The 18,074-nt window shown below is 35.6% G+C and overlaps 1 protein-coding gene across 1 annotated transcript in view; it reads left to right on the top strand.

Moving 5' to 3' along the window:
* Positions 1–18,074, top strand: part of LOC131034310 (probable LRR receptor-like serine/threonine-protein kinase At1g06840) — a 147,409-nt gene that overhangs the window by 17,599 nt on the left and 111,736 nt on the right. The window contains exons 3-4 of the mRNA XM_057965792.2: positions 8,263–8,334; positions 8,627–8,698. Coding sequence (XP_057821775.1) covers positions 8,263–8,334; positions 8,627–8,698 — 144 coding nt within the window. The remainder of the gene's footprint in view (positions 1–8,262; positions 8,335–8,626; positions 8,699–18,074) is intronic.

Genomic DNA, 18,074 nt, shown 5'->3' with positions numbered 1-18,074 from the left:
TCCTATCAGCAGTTGGTTTAGTTTTTGGGCATTCTAGGGTGCCCATTACAGAATCATCCTTCACTATATCAATCTTTGTTTGCTTTTATCAACACAAAACTTTACGAGTAAGAGATCCGCTGAATATGATGTTCATGCCTGGAATACAAAATCTTATGTTTGAGGAGTCGAAACTAAGTAAGACCTGGGCGCTGAAGTCTTCCTGAAATATATCGATTCAACTTTAATCTGTTTTCCTCATTTCCATGGAGATATCGACCTATGAGGAAGTTGGTCTTAGCTTTGATCAAGATTCAGTCCACCATAGTATGATGGAATTTTCTTTCCTATTGTTTATAGTTAATAAGCTTAACTATTCTGGATGCCATCTTCAGTATGGATCACTATCTTTCTTGTTGTTGATTTGTTTGAGCAGGGACGTCTTTCCCAAGCCGGGCATTCCATACACACCAACGATACGAATAGAGTCATCTTTGAGTACCCACGTCTCCAGCTTTGACAACTTTTCTTGAACAAATGTGCCAACCAGCTCGTTTCGCATGGGCTGCAACAGCGTCTCCGGAGGCTCTCCAAGGTCTCCATTCTTAGGAAAATCTGGATCTTTCATCTTTTTCGGTTCCTCCATCTCATATTCAGATGTCGCAAACCCTTGTCCTGTGTTATCACAGTGATTTCGGTATTGTTTCCTTTACTCGGCTTCTTAGTGATAAGATTGTTTCCTTTACTCAGATTCTTTGGTAGGAGCCACTCTCGAATGCCATTCGAGCAGTTTGAAGATCCACATGTCGTGACTAACTACTTGTAGAATATTTTGAAACATCACAGGCTGGCAGGGTAACCCGCTTTGATACCATGTTGTTTTTCTGTGCTCATTTAACCACGGGCACTGATTTGCCCTCCTAGCCATAGACAATTCACAATTGTCTCCCCCGAGCACTATATATTCAATTTGCAATTGTATTCCATTGTTATATATTGTTATGTATCTTTGAATGAGATCACATATTTCATTATATATGCGAGAGGTGTCTATACACCAAGAGTCGCCACTCTTCCAAGTGGCACCAATTATTACATTATTAATATAATATAATAATTATTGTATTATCATATAATATAATAATTATACATTATAATTATATAATTATATTATCTCATAATAATAATATAAATATAATCACAACCTTTGTGATATCAATGTCGGCCTGTGGATTCTGACCACAGCTACAATAGAATCAACAATTTAAGCTTTCTAGATCATTTTGAATTTTCGAATATCATTAAGCCACAAGGGAGATATTGTTGTTATATTGAGATTACGCTTTTGACTTTTTCTTTGCGCTTTATTTCTAGGAAATCTTCAAGTGGTCAACATGAATGAAGGAATTATTCTTTAGTTTGCTTGACTAAATCATTCCTTACTAGCATGAAGAACATGCTATTATCATGCAATGACTTTTAAGTGCTGGAGTTATCCTTGGCGGAGAAAGAAAATGTGGTGCAAGAGATCTCTATAGTTTGCATGTAACATATACGTAGCCCATTAATTTAGGAATGATTAATGCTCATTGATCTTGCAAGAATATTGGAGTTCGTTGGTACTTTGGAGGAGTCTTCTCTATTGTCTCACAATGTCTTCAAAGCCTTCTAAAGCTTTTTGGAGTTCTTTGTTGTTAGTGTCTAGAGCTCTTTACTCAAGTGTCTCTAGAGCTCTCTATTGTCATGAGTTTTTCCATGATTTGTTCACCTATATTGTAACATCTTGCACACATTGAGTACTAAAAATAAACCAAACATCTACTTTACATTCTACCTTAAACAAGCTAAAGAACGTTCAATCATTACTCAAATTTACTTTAACACCAATTTATCAAGAAGAAAGAGATGATTTTATTTGGTTAAATATGAGACAATTTATGGTCTTATAAATTAGGATTAGGGAAAAGTCTTGCAAGCGTTAGCTTGTACCCTTTGTTGACTTCCACATCTCTATATGGTGCAACCCTACATGGAAAAAAAAAGGATCTTGGTGCTATAATATTTTGGAGTCAATGCAAAGGCAATAAGATGTAGTGGCCTAGCCCTTTTTTGTATTTGTTTGAAGAAAGTTTTTTAGGATCTTTCTTATTCTCATTTATGGTAGGTTTCATCTTCTCTCAATCATTGAGGCAATTTTATTTATACCTCTCCCAAGCAAGGCTTATTCATGTCAGCAAAACAAATCCTATTCATGACGGGCTTGGTGAAACTATGAAGATATTCCACACAATCCCACTAAGTGTCTGTAGAAACCCCTTTGGTGCTCTGAGATGGTTATTGTTGTTTTACCTAATGCTGAAGGGTTTTTGGGTTCGAATTTACTGATTTTTAATTTGCTTTTTGAGAAAATTTCAGATATAATTGAATGTAGAATATTAGCAATGCTCATACACACCAAATCTTCAACTAAGTGCATTAAAAGTTACATAAAGTTCATTGAAATAATATTGAACCGACTTGAAACCCTTTTAAATTATTTGCATTCAAAAAGCAATTACAAATGGGCAATGGGAAACCTGGAATGCTGATCGAACTACTCCACAATACTTTTGACACTTCTAATGGCTGCAGCTGATTTCCTAAAACAGGCCGCTGCTCCCAAGGTTATTTCAGAATTTTTGAAGACTTCCCAACACAAAATCGCCCCAACCCTTTGATGGTACGACTGGATTAAAGAATGGCTGGGCCGAGAAGAGACTTTATGGCCTGCCGCAGCTGTGAATGAAGACAATTCCTCTTATTTTGAGTCTGCTAATGATTCAGTCCTTCCTTCTCCTTAAATCGATGTACACTTGAAGAAAACCTCTTACAATTTATGCACAATTAGGACCCCTGATGTGAAGCCCTCTTACTACCAAATTCAGGAGATATTTCACTCCCTCAAATGGTTGTTCACTGAAGATTCACTGTTCTCCAATGGCTGCTTGCATGCTGAAAACCCCGGCTTTCGCTTGCAGAGAGAAATTCATGAAAACAAATAACAATAACAATAACAATTCCTTGGTTTGATTTCTGAAGCCCTTTATATAATTCCCACAAGACTGTCGATTTCTCTCATTAAATCATTTAATAACATTAAATGCCATTTAATGATATAATACCTTTAACTTAAGCATTTAATATTTCACCTTGGGAAATGTGCACATAATTAATTAATATATTGGCCACCCCTTTTATGATGCGTAGACCCTCAATTTAAATCAATTTTATATTATAACTTTATAATATAAGCTCATAACCCAAATAAACATTAATATCTCCTTAATTACTCAACATTTTTGTACGTCGTCTGAACAGGGAGATGACATGAGGAAACTGCATATGACCATACCCCCTTTACTAAAAATAGCAGGGGTCCATCTCTAACATCCCAAGACTTACTAAAAACAGTAACTAGAGCAAACAATATCCGAATGATGCCAAAAGAAGACCAAACTGAAGCACTCTGAACACTAGAGATGATACAAATCCTCAGGAGACCCTCTAACCATCCTCATTAGCGTACGAGGGTTAAGATGATAGGCTAATCCTCACTGAAGAACTGATGTCAACAAGCAGGGGACATCACAGTGTCATCTATGATCATCAGCTTAACATTTAATACTTTCTCATTGTATTGCCTCTATACAAACGAAAGTTGGTTGATGACCATGCTATAAAGTGCCTCTTGCACCTTCACAAGTCATCTCAAGATGATTGTGTTGGAGGTGAATTAGTTCTTAACAGCCTATTTGAAAATTAAAATTAAAAATATAAAAATAAAGTTTAAAGAAAACATATTTAAATTTTAAAAAACAAATTAATAAAGTGAAATGTAAAATCAATTTTGTTTCACTTACCTTATACAGCTTCAATTTGAGATTGATCTAAATATGGCTTGTGACATGTGGTGAAAGGTGATGAACATTTGGATCTCTTTAGCCTCCACATACACCTGTATAGTCTAATCAATTTTTCTGCCCAACTTTCCTCGCATTAAGTTGGCGAGTGGACAATACATGGTGTCGAAAAGATGCATGATTAGTGTAACTTAATCAACAACCTATCTGCTCCACAATTTTTTGTTTTGTTTGTTATAACTTGGACAATATTTTTACGCCCCACTTTCTCAATTGCCAACATGAAGATGTCAACAATAAATTGTGCATCCTTCATGTGTCTCTCACAATCCACAACTTTCAAAGACATTGTCCCTTTAGGGGACATTGCAATTACATTTATCAATTTTGGTTTTTGGTGTCCTTCCATCCATTGGAAACTACGCACACTCTTGTCTAGATCCATCAATCTCTAATGGGTTGCAATGGATTTTCTACAAATTTCAGCTTCCTTTCCATTAAGGTGCTCTCACGTTCATATATTTCCTCATACACTTATATGCTTATACACTTTTAGAGCCACATTAATTTTCCTTGCCATTTCTTGAAAATATGGCAACACCATTGAAAGACAATCTATTTGCATAGATGCATTTTAAAATGTCTTTTCTAGTGACCCTTTTGTTTTTGTATGTGTGAGGGGCTCTTATCCATGCACAGCCAAAAATCTAGGAATGCTACGAGATGGGAAAAGAGGGGGCTTTCTTGTTTAAGATCCTCTTCGCCAAAGGATAACCTGCTCAAGGGCATCTACTTCTTCTTGCTTGTTCTCTTGTATTATTCCAACAATCTAGATGTTGGCATGGGTGCATCCTTCTTGCCTCGGCAAAAGTTGATGCATATGCTAGGAATACAACACAAATGGGCCTTCACTTAATTGTATGATCTTGTATATTTTACCTTACACTCATTGCAAATCCAAACATAGGACCCACCATTTGGAACCTGCTCTATCATATCAACATACTATCACAAGGGTGAATTTAAGTTTGTTATGAAGTGGGATTGGCCCATGTGGAACTAGAACTGATTTCCATTGTAATCCCTATGGAAACAAGTTTTGCGAACAATACTTTCCAATCATATCCAAAGGAAAAAGATCTTAACTCGTTTTAATGTAGAAGAATGAAAAACAAAACAAGAGAGTTTTTTCATAAAAAAAAGGCTTGGCAGTAAATGGGCTTTTGCACAAATGTAGGAATAGAATCTTACCTCTTTGGAACCTTCAATGATCAATCTTCACCTCTATATGTTGAATGACAAGCAAGAATGAAAGTGGGACAAGTCTCTTTGGTTTGTGTGTTTTTTCCTAAAATGAAGCAGAAGTGTTTATTATTCTGTTTTAAGTTTTTTTAAGGTTTAATATAGGATTTAGAGTTACGTTTTCAAATTGACTAGTTAAACATGAAGACCAAAAGTCATAATATTAAAATAAGTAAAAAGCTAAAAAGCTGCTAAGAACCCTGTGGACATGTTTGGGATTCTGTGATTTTAGGCTAGAATTGCTTGTGTATGTCCACTGTACTCGGGGGGTTCCAACCTGAATTGCAGAACCTTGAATGTACCCACATGGAATCAAACCCAATTCAGATTTGATTCCAGGATTGCAAGAGAGTGAGTTGGTAATAGAGCATATGGATAGATTGGATAAATATGCATTCTAGTTTTGTTTTAAAATATTTGAGGAAAGATCTGGACATGAGGATGCTTCAGTCTGTATGTTTATGTTACATTCAGAAAATCAACATAGAATCACAATATAAAGCTTGATATTATAACATAGGGCTCATAAAAATGGAGACAAACATCAAAGTTGTCTAACTAGATGCTTAATATGGACATTTTTGAGAAAAATTGTTTTTTGAAATTTTGTCATGTCCCCAATTTTTGCCCTTCCTTAGTGACGACATTTCTTGCAGGGTTGGTTTATTATCTGGTTCTCGTAGGCCAGCAGAGTGTGGAGGGAACCAACTTAGGGGCTTAGAGAGTCATGCATGACCCTTTCAGGCAGTTTGGAGCAGTTGACAGCAGTTTCCTAAAATTTAGGAGGGATCCCTATTTTTTAGGGATTGACTGGGAGTGGTCTAGGGGGCATCTGGAGACCCCTAGGAACGTTTTGGAGACTTTGATTGCATCTCCTATTTGTTAGGAGGCGCTCCTATTTTTTAGGAGGAACTCCTAGTTCACTGACAGACCTTCCAGAGGTGTACATAGTGGAGGAGGGCCATTGGGATTCAGTTTCAGGTTGATAGGTCCAATCTCGTACTTTTTAGGAGCATCCCTAGATTTTAGGGGAAAACTACTAGTTGGCTTATGTGGCTCAGGCATTATCCACATGCAGGTGGCTTCGATCAGTTTATAGTTCTGAGTTTATTTGAGCACTTGAATATTTCCTAAGTTGATTAAATAATTAAAAGGTGATTAAATTAATCACTTATTATATTATTAAATAAAAACCATATCACCTTTCCTAGGTGTGGCAACTTGGAGGAGTTGGTTTAAGTGATTTTGGCCCCATTCAATGAATAATTGACCTCTCTAGCCAATCGAACTTCTAAAGGGATTGTCTTGCAAATAAAATAAAGTTAATTCTATTAATTAAAAAGGGCAAATGAAACCCTAATTTGAAATTAGGGTTTGGGCTGAAAATAAAAAGGTGTTTGGGAGCTCATTTTGCACATCTATGATTGGAAAATTATTATTTTTGAGAGCCATTTGGTATTTGCAGGTCTGCAACGTCTATTGCAGGTGTGTGAACTAAATTTGGAGACAGAAACCTTCTGATTTGGGTGAGAGGATGAAATCCCTCTCATATTTAAGCTACCGATTTTGCCTGGAATGTTCATATTTTGCCAATAAGGGCCAAAAACCAGTATTTGTTAGCAGCTACAGCAGGGTTATAGTTTGGTAATCAGATCTGAGCACTTTGGTTGACACTTTCAGCAAGTTATTGTTTATTCATGCCAGCCGTACCTCGCCTAGGTCAGTTGTACCATCCCAATCAGCCTGTGGGATGCAAATAAATTAATAAAGGGAATTTAGCAGCAGCTATTGGTTGGAAAATCATTGTTGGGAGGTCACTAGGGCAGATCAATGATCTCTTCTATGAATTCAGGGCACATTTGAATGATATCAGCAAATTAGAGGGGAAAATAGGGTCAATTTGGTGATCTCTCTTGGCAAGATTTCAGAACAAGCTTCAGAATTGCCAGCCATCCATTCAATTGTTTTTGATAATTATTGTTTAGAAGAATTAAACTCATTGGAGTTGTTGGTGCACTTTGGAAGCTCTTGTAGCAGTATTTTCCTTCAATAAAGTCAATAAAGAAGTTCTCTAGGCAAGGCATTGGATCCCTGGTAGGCCAATTTGGCATGTTAGTGTTGAAATTCAATTATTCTTTGCATTTGTTAATTGCTGTTAGTAAATCAGACATTCTGAAATTTAGTTTCAGTAGTTGTCATTTGTTATTGCTTGCATTTCTACATTGCATTGTACATTCTATCATCTAAAAACCCCCCAAAATGCATTACACTCAAACTTCCTCAAGGAAACTCCTAGCTTCAATTCACTGGTCAAAGATTGATTTTGAAACAATACAAATCAGAATTGTGCCATCTCCTAGTTGGGATCTTTCAAATTTTAGAAGCTTAATTGAGCTTTTTAATTGATGCTAAAGGAAAAGAGGGAATCAAAAGTAAATTTATGTAAAGGTATATGCAGCAAATCTTCTTTTATGGATTTTTTCTTCCACTATTAGCTCCTGATGTTGCAAGATGAGGAACTCCATGAGACAAGATGAGGAACTCCATGAGAATATGGGAAAAGAGGAGTGCTACAGGTGTCTGGCCATCATGAACAAGTGAAAAAGAAGATATCGAAATTGCCATAGAATAGTGATGAAAAGAGCTAGATCAGAGAAAGAATCAGGTCAACATTGGTTATAGGGCAAAAATGTACATATAAAATGATAACCCCAGACACTCGTTTACCCATTGTTATCTTTTGCAGTCAATAGTTTTGTCACTATGATTTTAGAATATAAGTAGACAAAAGCATTGTAGTATAATAATGCATGAAAAGGCTGATTTAAGAGAGTGCAATCAATACTTTCTTGATTTTTATCAGCAAAATGTAATTCATCTGACATGATGTTTGGTAATAAGGTGGATTTTTTTTATACATATTCTTTTCTGTATCTGGAACTTCTTAAGATACAAATCGATTTGTTCTATAGAGTTAACAGAAACTTTTTGTCCCTTTCGTCAGTGATGTCACTGCTAATTTATGTTAACGTTTAAGTTTCCTTTATCACAGCTTGGATTGATTTCAATGTTGGGTATGCAGGGAATTGTTAAACATGAATCTTACAGGAAGTTTAGCTCCAGAAATTGGACAACTACAAAATCTTACAATTTTGTAAGTTCAAATTTCAACAAGTGCCATATTTAGATTGTCAAACTTCTTTTAGTGGGTATATGATCTACTCATGAATACCTAGAAATTATGTCATTGATTTTTCATAGTTCTATTAAAAAATATTGTTTATTTTATATAAAGTTAATCTTTTTCCTTTTTTGATTAGTTACATGATACTAAATAGTATATGTAATCTCTATTGTTACATTCTTGGATTACCTATGATTTATAGGATAGGAATTGTCGAAAGTTATGATTCTGACATATCTTTGTGTTTTCCTCTTTTTGGAAGGGATTTCATGTGGAACAAGATAACTGGCACCATTCCCAAGGAGATCGGAAACATAACAACTCTTAAACTCTTGTGAGTTTCTCGATAATCTGAAGATTTATTTTGGATGGATTAATAGTGGTTTGTGGGTAGATTTACTTTGGATATTAATATTTTTTCTTTTGCTGCGTGCTCTGCACAGAGCAGAGATATAGATATTTTTCCCTCTACTGATTCAGATGTTATTGATGAACTGAAAAGTCATTTCCTTTGTTTTTCCAAGTAATTTATAAATGGCCAAAACTAAAAGTGTACAACTAAGAGAATCAGAAAGCGAAATTTATACACATAACTGCATAGAGCACCTGTCTAACATGGGGCCTACAAGTCAAATATTATGAGGAAGCAAATTACAATAAGACACTTTGTAAGATCCCTTGCAAATTTTCACCAAATTTTTACCTTCTTTCCATAAGCATTTTGTCAAAACAGTTTGCAGGCTTCTTAATTTGTGAGGGTTTGGTTTGCTGTTTAATGTATTTTCAAGTTTGCAATGGTTTCATACAGTCCTTACAATGTTTGACATGTACACATAAATTAAATTGCAATGATTCATCAATAGATAATAACTATATTTGAAGTCTGCTGTAATACTGCAGATTACAGAGGTATTTGCAAATAGAAATCTGCTACAAATAGAAAATGTTTAGCAGACCGGAAACTAATCATTCGCCATCATTTTTGGGGTTGAAAAACAGTGCTAGGTTGTGCTCAGTGTTTGGTGATCATTTGGGAGGTGTCTTATGAACGTTTCGAGGTTGTTAGCAGAGGTTTCCTTGCTGTTTGTACCTGTTACAATCAGCAGTACCTGCTGCTCTATCATTATCAGACCTGTCATATGTTCAGAATTTTATATCAGACTAGTTCTTTCTTGAAACACCATGTTGTAGGGTGATTTAAAGTGTTGTTGGAAGTGATACTTGAGTTTTCAGTACATAGGATATGGTTTTGGGCATTGGGAAGCTTTCTGGGAGTGATTGTTAAGTTATTGCAGCCCTGTAACTGTCCATTTCTTTGTTTATTGGCAAGTGATGAAGGATGTTTGAAGTTAAGTTGCTATTTCTATCATTGGAAGGCATTCTAGGGTAGTTTGGAGGAGTGCTTCTTGAGTTTCCTAGCTGCCAGGACCTTCAATTTCCTAACAGCAGACCTGCAGCAGCAACAACAACAGCAGTTTGTACTGAGTTCCCAGGCCTTTTCATGACTATACTTTCTTATGGGTTTGAGGTACCTTCGTTGTGTTTTCATTTTATGTTTTGACATAATTTATCAAAGCTTTGAGTAACGATTCCTATCAATGACTTTGTAACAACAGTTAATGACCATTGAAATTTCATATCAGAACTTTAATGACACTAAGCACCACTATTTACATGTTCATGATTGTGATTTAAATGACCAAAAATAAGAAAAAAAGAATTAGGGGTGGTTGTTACACCTAGACATCTTGAGACATGAAATCTTTTGTGCCTCACTCACATTGTGGACACTAAAATATACTTTCACTCCTTTGATTCATGTATCTAAATCCTATGTGTCTATTTGTCATTAAAAGTATTTGTTTTGTTTTTGATTTTAAATTGAAAAGTTTCACAATTTATCTCACTTTTTTAGCCATCCTTGCATTCCATATTGTCTCTTGCTTAGCTTCTTCTCCATTGTCTTTGTTGCCAAATGTCTTGAACAAAGCTTGCACCAAAGCAAAGCATTTGTAAATGATTATTCCTTGACCATTCATTTTTGTTTGTTGAGTCATGTTATTTTGTTGTTGAGCCATGCAAAGAAGCATTAATCTTTTTGGGGAAAAATCGACAAACCAAAAATATAAGATTTTTTTAAAAAATACAGAAAAAATTGGATTATTATATTAATATATTATAATTATATTATTATTTCTATTATAATAGTATATTATTATATTATAATGTTATAGTATATTATAATATAATAACTATAATGTAATAGTAATAGTATTGATACTATAATACTTTATTAATATAATAATATGTTAATATCGATGAAGTAAATATAATAATATATTAATACTATAATTAATAATAATTATAGTATTAATATTTTTTATATTTTAATTTATTTGATTGGTATTAATATATCATTATATTAATATACTATTATATTAGGTAATAATATATTATTATATTAATATATTAATAATATAATAGTGTGTTAATATAATGATATATTATTATTAATACTACAATCATTATATTGTTGTAATTATAATGTACTAATAATATATTAATATATTATTATTACATTATAATTATTATACTATAATATATTATAGCATTATAATGATTATACTATAATATATTATAGCATTATAATGATTATACTAGATATCAAAAATAAAAAGATCAGTGGTAGGTAAAAATCAAATCGCCAAAAACAGATCGAAGGCATTCTGCAAGTGGGTGAAAGAGTGGGCACGACTCAACAACAGTGGTCATTATCGAAGGTATTCAAAGGCATTCAACATTAGTCATTATGGAGGAAATTCATCAAGACTCGTTTAGGGTTTCTCATGAGCACAAGACACGAATTAGATCCTCAAACTGACCTAGAATCATTGTTTTCAAATTTGCAAATCCTCAAAACTTGTCAAGTAAAATGGTCAAAGTTGTTGGTCAACAATTTTATACAATATCATGATTTTTTTGGTGGAAAAAATCGCATTCAAAAAGTTTCACAATTTTCTCTGATTAATTCATTTTTTTGCCAATTTTTGCTTCACTACTTAAGCGATCCATTTTTGGTATTAATTACTTTCTATGTTGCCTTCCAAGGTTGTCACTTGGGGATTCAAACTCTGAGTAGTTTCTCTTCCTAGTGTACTTATGTGTACCATTTTTGGATTTTCAGATACAAACTCCTAGTCCTTCAAAGATTTGGTCATTGTTATACAACTCTCCAATTCAATCCCCAAAGATTAGCAACCTGCTCTGATATCAAAATTATCAGCAATTTCACTGAACACATTGTAGAAAGTATGAAATCACTGAACTAACTATTGTCCCACTTGGTTAATTACAAATGACAATTAATGAGACAAGAATGTTGCGCTCCAAATAGAGAAATAATAGAAATCACAACAATATACACATAATGCAGAGAACATTTATCCTAGAAAACTCCTCTTTGAGGAAAAAACCACTTGGTAGTGGCAAATGCCTAGCTACTACTTATTGATATTTTTATCAAAAGCATAAGTACAGAGAGAGGAGAGAACCGATTCTCGCTCTAATTGCTCACTGTGAAGTTTACACAGTCTCCTATAATTGAATTATCCTTGTATCACCACATACAACCCTGTGTAGAAATCCTTTGAACCCTTCAAATGACTTTCTTATTCTCTCCTATAGATGTTTGAATCCTTTCTCGCACATTGGAAGATTTTAGTTTGTTATGGGGAGTGCCAAATGTTGGTTCGTTTCAAACTTTGTGTTCCTTGTGTTGTCATAAAACTATTGGTTTTCATCAAGTAGTGGTTTTTGTTTTTGCTATTGTGCTTTCTTAATTGCCTCCTATTGAAAAGGTGCATTTTTGTCACATGGACAAAATTAAGTGTTTTTTGGTATTTCCAACTTTTCTATTTCATTCAGCTAATGAATATTTGACAATTTGGATCCATATAGATCATATGAAGTTGTCCAAGCAACAAGGAAAAAATTAAAGTGTTCCATGGGGATGTGTTGCTACAAAAAATACCAGGTTTTCAAGATGAGGACATCTCTAGGATGCGGGGACTTGGGGGAAACATCCCCCTTTCGTCCCACCACCATTGCTCAAGTCTCAGGGACTTTTGCAAAATGCCATTGGGTTTGGGGACTTTGGGACATCCTCAAGACATTTAGGAGACTTCGAGGAGTCTCCTAACTGTCCAAGGGACTTTCAAATGTTGCAGAATTAAGAGATAAAATTATAAAATTGACATTTGCCATAAAAGTTTGTGAGGTTTTGAAGGCCTTAATTTGCGCTTGGTGGTGAGGGCTCAGCCCCTTGATCCCACCTTTTATCGCAATAGGGAATGCACCCACGACGTTGCCCGTTGATCCCAAACTCGGCAAGGGGTGGCCACTTGACCTTGCTGGGGGATTTGCTCCTATACCCCCACAAGGGGCGGTGCCCCTTGACCTTACTGGGGGCTCTACCACCAGACCCCCACAAGGGCACTACCACTTTACCCCAAACCTCCACCCCCCATTGTTAATGGTCAATGCAATCATTGCCATGTTTTTAATGTTTATTAGTTTAAACTTTATTTAGTATGCCAAAGTTTCATTTGCAATTCTTATACTTATTTTTTATTTTCCCCCAAACCTCTATCAACCATTGTTAATGTTCAATGCAATCATTGCCACGTTTTAAATGTCTATTATTTTAAAACTTTACTTAGTATGTCGAAGTTTCATTTGCAATTCTTATACTTTTTCCTTACACATATTTTCATAACTAATATTTCAAGTACCACATGTATTTGCACCACCCCTTGCTGGCCCTATGCCACCGTCACCTCGCCGTCCCCACATCATTTGCTAACTTAGGCCCTTGGTCACCCCATCCCTGAAACCCATCCCCCTGCTTCCCCATGTAGGAAGAGGATAAGTGCTCTTTGATATCCCAATTTGATTACATTTTGAATATGTACTTATTAAGAAAATAGATAATAAGGGAGAACTTACAGAAGTTACACTTGCATTTAGGACATAAAATTTTTACAAGATTCTTGTTTTGTGGCTATATTCACAAGTTTAACTTTGTTTGTTTGGAAAATGAATAGAGTTACATCACTAAGCTCAAATGTCTAGGGTTTTGTAACATCCCCTCCCTAAGAGCACATGGTTTCTAGTAGGGTTAGCCTATCATTATGGTTCCCATAGGCTAATATAGTGGATAGGGAGCCCATTTAGAGGGTCAGGTGACCTTTGGGGAGGTTTGTGAGGTGTAAGAAGACTTAGAAAATTTATTGAGTTCCCTGTCCAAGGGCAGATCTGGACCATTTTGGCACCATACATCAGCACTCCAATCACCTGCAGCAAATCGTACACTGCCTGGAGCTATATTGCAGCCTTTTCTACTTAGGTGTGGGGTTTTCAGGCATAGTTTACAGCAGATCAGATCTGTATCAGTTCTGAAAAGATAGATCAGACGTAAGGAATCTCAGATCAGACCCCATAGGAAGCAGATCAGACCTTTGGAAATCAGATCAGTCCAATAGGAGTCCATTATGGAGCAGAATTTAGGTTAATTGTGCCCTCTTTGCCATGCATTAATCATGTTCAGACCTGCACATGCCTAGATCGGGTATGTTATTGTTCATTTATCTTCAATAAAGCCAAAATTCCCTATATTCATGTTATGCACTTTGTTGTCTTTCCATATCCAGCATTCATTTATTGTATTTTTTCGATTCAATTGCAAAAACCCAAACAAAAAACTCCAAAAAATCAGAAAATTGCAAAAATTTAGAAAAAAATCAGAAAAGACATAAAACACAAAAACACAGAATTTCAGAAAACAAAAGGCAAAATCAGAAGTTGCAGAAGATCAGAAAAGGGTGGGTCTTTATAGGTTTCCTTTTTTGTGCTAGTCCTTTGCTATTGTACTTGCCATTCCGGTCCTATTGAATTTTTTTTGGTCATTTGTGGACATTAACATATTATCTTTTTTTCTTTCTTTCAAACTTGATCAAACTCACCAACTTTTGGAAAACTCCCAAATACAATCAAATTGTATTTTCCAAATCTTCCTCAATTAAATTTGAGATATTTTTTTGGGTTTCTGAATGGAATTTATCAATATCTTGTTCATTTTTTATTTAGTGGCTGTCTTCCATTTGTTTAGTCAACTCATAATTCTGGGGTTGTGTTGTGCTCGCACACACACCCCGTCAGTTGACAGGGGACCCCCTAATTTTTGTCTGCTTGTGCGGGAGAAATGGATTCTTCTGCAAATACCTTTCATACCTCAAAGCCAAATCACCCGAGTTTGCTATGGCTAAAATCAAATCGTCCATAGTCTTCAAGTTCGCAAAATTCTAGAAGTTGAAAACTAGCAAAATACGCCATTTAACCGAAAATCATTCAAGGCTTTCCTAAAACTCGTGAAATCCCCAATCCACCCGAAACTTGCAAAAGCAGCCCAACTGCCGAAAATCGCGATTTGGGGGATGAATGAGAGAAATTAAGAAGTTTCCAAACTCCTCCCAAACGCTGAAATTCGCATTTGGAGGAAAAAGTGCGTGAAAAAATGAAAGTTTGCAAAACATTGAAAAGTGCCGGAGTTGCCAAAACCCCCGAAAATGCCGAAAATCGCACAAGTGAGGATAAGTTGAAAGTTTTTTAAAGTTTGAAAACTCCTTCCAAACCCTGAAATTCGCACTATAAGGGAGGAATGTTAAAATTAAGAAAGTTTGCAAAGTGCCACAAAATGCCAAAATCGCACTATGAGGTAAAAGTGTGAAAAAGTTTAAAAACTTGCAAACTCCTCATAAACCCCGAAATCGCGTTATAGGGGTAAGTTGGAAAGTTTTTTAAATTGGCAAAACCCCTGGAAACCCCGAAAATCGCACTATAAGGGGTAAGTGGGAAATATAAAAGTTTGAATCATAAACCCAAAACCCGAAATTCGCCATCCAAAGTAAATCGTGATTTTCATAACTTGCAAATGCCACCAGAATCCCGAAAATTGCGATTTGGAGGGTAAATGCGAAAGAAAACTGAAAGTTTTTAAAGCTTGCAAAAGCAATCAAATAGCCAAAATTTGCCATACCAAGGAAAGATCGCGATTTTTATAAACTTGCAAAATCAACCAAAGGCCCGAAATTCGCACAACAAAGGAATAGTGCAAAAAGTTGAAACTTTCAAAACTCTTCAAATCACCGAAAATCGCATAAGGAGGGAGGAATGTGAAAGTTAGAAAAGTTTTCAAAGCCTCCTAAAACTCCGAAATTCGCACTAAGGAGGAAAAATGTCAAAAGTTTTAAAACTTTGCAAAAGGTCTGAAAATCCTGAAATTTGCCAGTATTGGGTAAATTTGCAAAGTTTTAGAGTTTGCAAACTAGTGAAAATCGCCGAAGTTTCAACTAAGGCGTAAAGTGCTAAAAGTTAAAGTTTGCGAAACTGGTGAAAATCCCGAAGTTCACTATAGAGGGCGTAAGTGTTAAGGTTTTAAAAAAAGTTTTCAAACCATTGCAGAAACCCGAAGTTCACAATATAGGGAAAAGGCATGATATCACGATTTAAAGTTTGAAAAAGACCCTAAATCGCCGAAATTCAGAGGAGAATCGTGAGATATATAACCTTGCAATCGCCCCCCAAAGGCTTGAAGTTTGCATAAGGACGTTCAACTTAAAACAAAGTTCGCTCATATCACTTCATGGCCAAGATGATAATCTCGCAAAAAGCTTCCAAAGGGCCCGAAAGGCTAAGTTGGGCATTGACACTTAAATAAAACAAAATCTCTCAAAGGTTTGACTCGCCTGAATTTCGTTCAAGAGAGCAAATTAAAGATTGGGTTTCAAGATACATCTCACAAAGAGCTTCACCGAGACGAAGCCCAACATCGCGTAAAGTTTAATGTTTGTTAAAATTAATTAATTTTAATTTTTTCTAATTGATTTATTAAAATGAAATTGTTGTTCGCAGGTCGCAGGACGTCATCGAAGAACCAGGAGAAAGCTTGAAACATCAAGGAGCCAGACACTAAACGCTGAAGAAGAGGATGTAGGAACACACTGCAGGAACATGAGAGCAACCGAGCATTGGGGACCATGCCGCTGAACAAAGATGAAGTCCACCATCGGGACCAAAGACCAAAGAACACTCCGAGTACAACAATCATGCATTCTCAAGAAAAGTGCACAAGCTGGATTTAATTCCAAGAATTTAGTTTCTAAAAAGCTGAAATTGTTTTATTGTAAAACTGCTTGTAGGCCCCACTCAGATATTTTGAAAGAAAGGGGAAACAAGTCAGTTGTGGACAGTTATGTCCAACTACCGGATAGACTCAAATTGAAGTCAAATAGTGGCAGGTAGTTGAGATTGTGGTTGAATGGATGAGTGAGAATTTAATGGGCATGGGTTAAAGCTGTCAGCTTTTGGATGGCAGGTTGCAGCCCTTGGATGCAGCCAATCCTAGCCTCTGATTCAATATTGTAAAATCTATAAAAGGCAAAAGCCTTTCTTTTGTAAAGGGTTAAATATTTTTGCTAGATAGTTAGACTCTGGTGAGAGAGTTAGATTTTAGAAGTTAGAATAGGTTAGATCTTAGTAGTAGCATAGGGATGCTACAGAAATTGTTGTAATAGGGAGCTAAAATCAATATATAGACATTGATTTGGTGTTTATTGTCTTGTTTTCATCCTGTTTGCATGGTTTCTTTCAGCATTTTAGATAGATCTTTCTGTTTTGGGTGTGCAGGTATTTAATAGATTCAGGCTCATACCATTGAGGATATACTGATTGTGTATCCTTTTGTATGGTTAACCTGAGCCTTTGATTGTGCTTAGTTCAATTGCAGGTGTCCGTCTGAGCTGCGCCAGAATTGGGTGCTTAGCCGTGCGTTTGCAGTCTGAAAATCTTCCAAGTCCCCTTGAAGATTGCACCATTCCTGCAAGGTTGTGAGCTATTCTAGCCAAGTGGGAATTGGCTATGTTGAATCCTTCTACCCGCATACCCGTGTTGTTAGTTTTAGATCTCCTTTCCCTTCTCTTTTGATTTTATTTCGTAGTCTGAGAATCACAACAAACCACCTTGTTGCAATCGTAAGTCCCCTTGTGCTCCCAGCAAACCACATCGACCACTGAATAGTCCTGCAGTCAAGACCTGACAATCAAAACCTTGAGGTCGTCCCCTTTGATCAACAAAGCCAGCATTAGGGATTTCCTTATCTCAAGAGAGGATAGGATACTTAGCGAGTACATTCTATTCTGCATTGGCTGGATGAAGTCGCAAGTTCAGCGATTTCAGACATGTCAACAGGTTGCCAAGTCATTTACAACTCAAGTCCTTGTGACATGGCTTTGGGTTATGGTGGGGAATGGTTGACTCCAAGAGCTCGACAAGTCAAAAGTAGAAATCTAGATGTCAAATTTATAATTGTTACAAAAATATATATATATATATATATATATATATTTTTTTTCATTTCTTACAATGTGTGTAAGTTTGTAATAGCTTTTATTCTCTTTAAAATGTTTTTAGGCTGTCATTACAATCTTTATTCCTGGAAAGAATCTGTTTATTTTGATATACTAAATAGTATCCTGTATTTTAGTGAGAATCCATAAGAAATTTGAACATGATATCTATCTATTACTGTCAGAGACAAGTAGCTCTAATCTATTTGTTTATAAGACTATCCTGGCTATTACCAATTCCTGCAGCAA

The sequence above is a fragment of the Cryptomeria japonica genome, chromosome 5 (assembly GCF_030272615.1).
Source record: "Cryptomeria japonica chromosome 5, Sugi_1.0, whole genome shotgun sequence".
Taxonomy (NCBI): Eukaryota; Viridiplantae; Streptophyta; class Pinopsida; order Cupressales; family Cupressaceae; genus Cryptomeria; species Cryptomeria japonica.
Note: the sequence above shows the minus strand (reverse complement) of the source record. Positions and strands in the feature narration are given on the sequence as shown.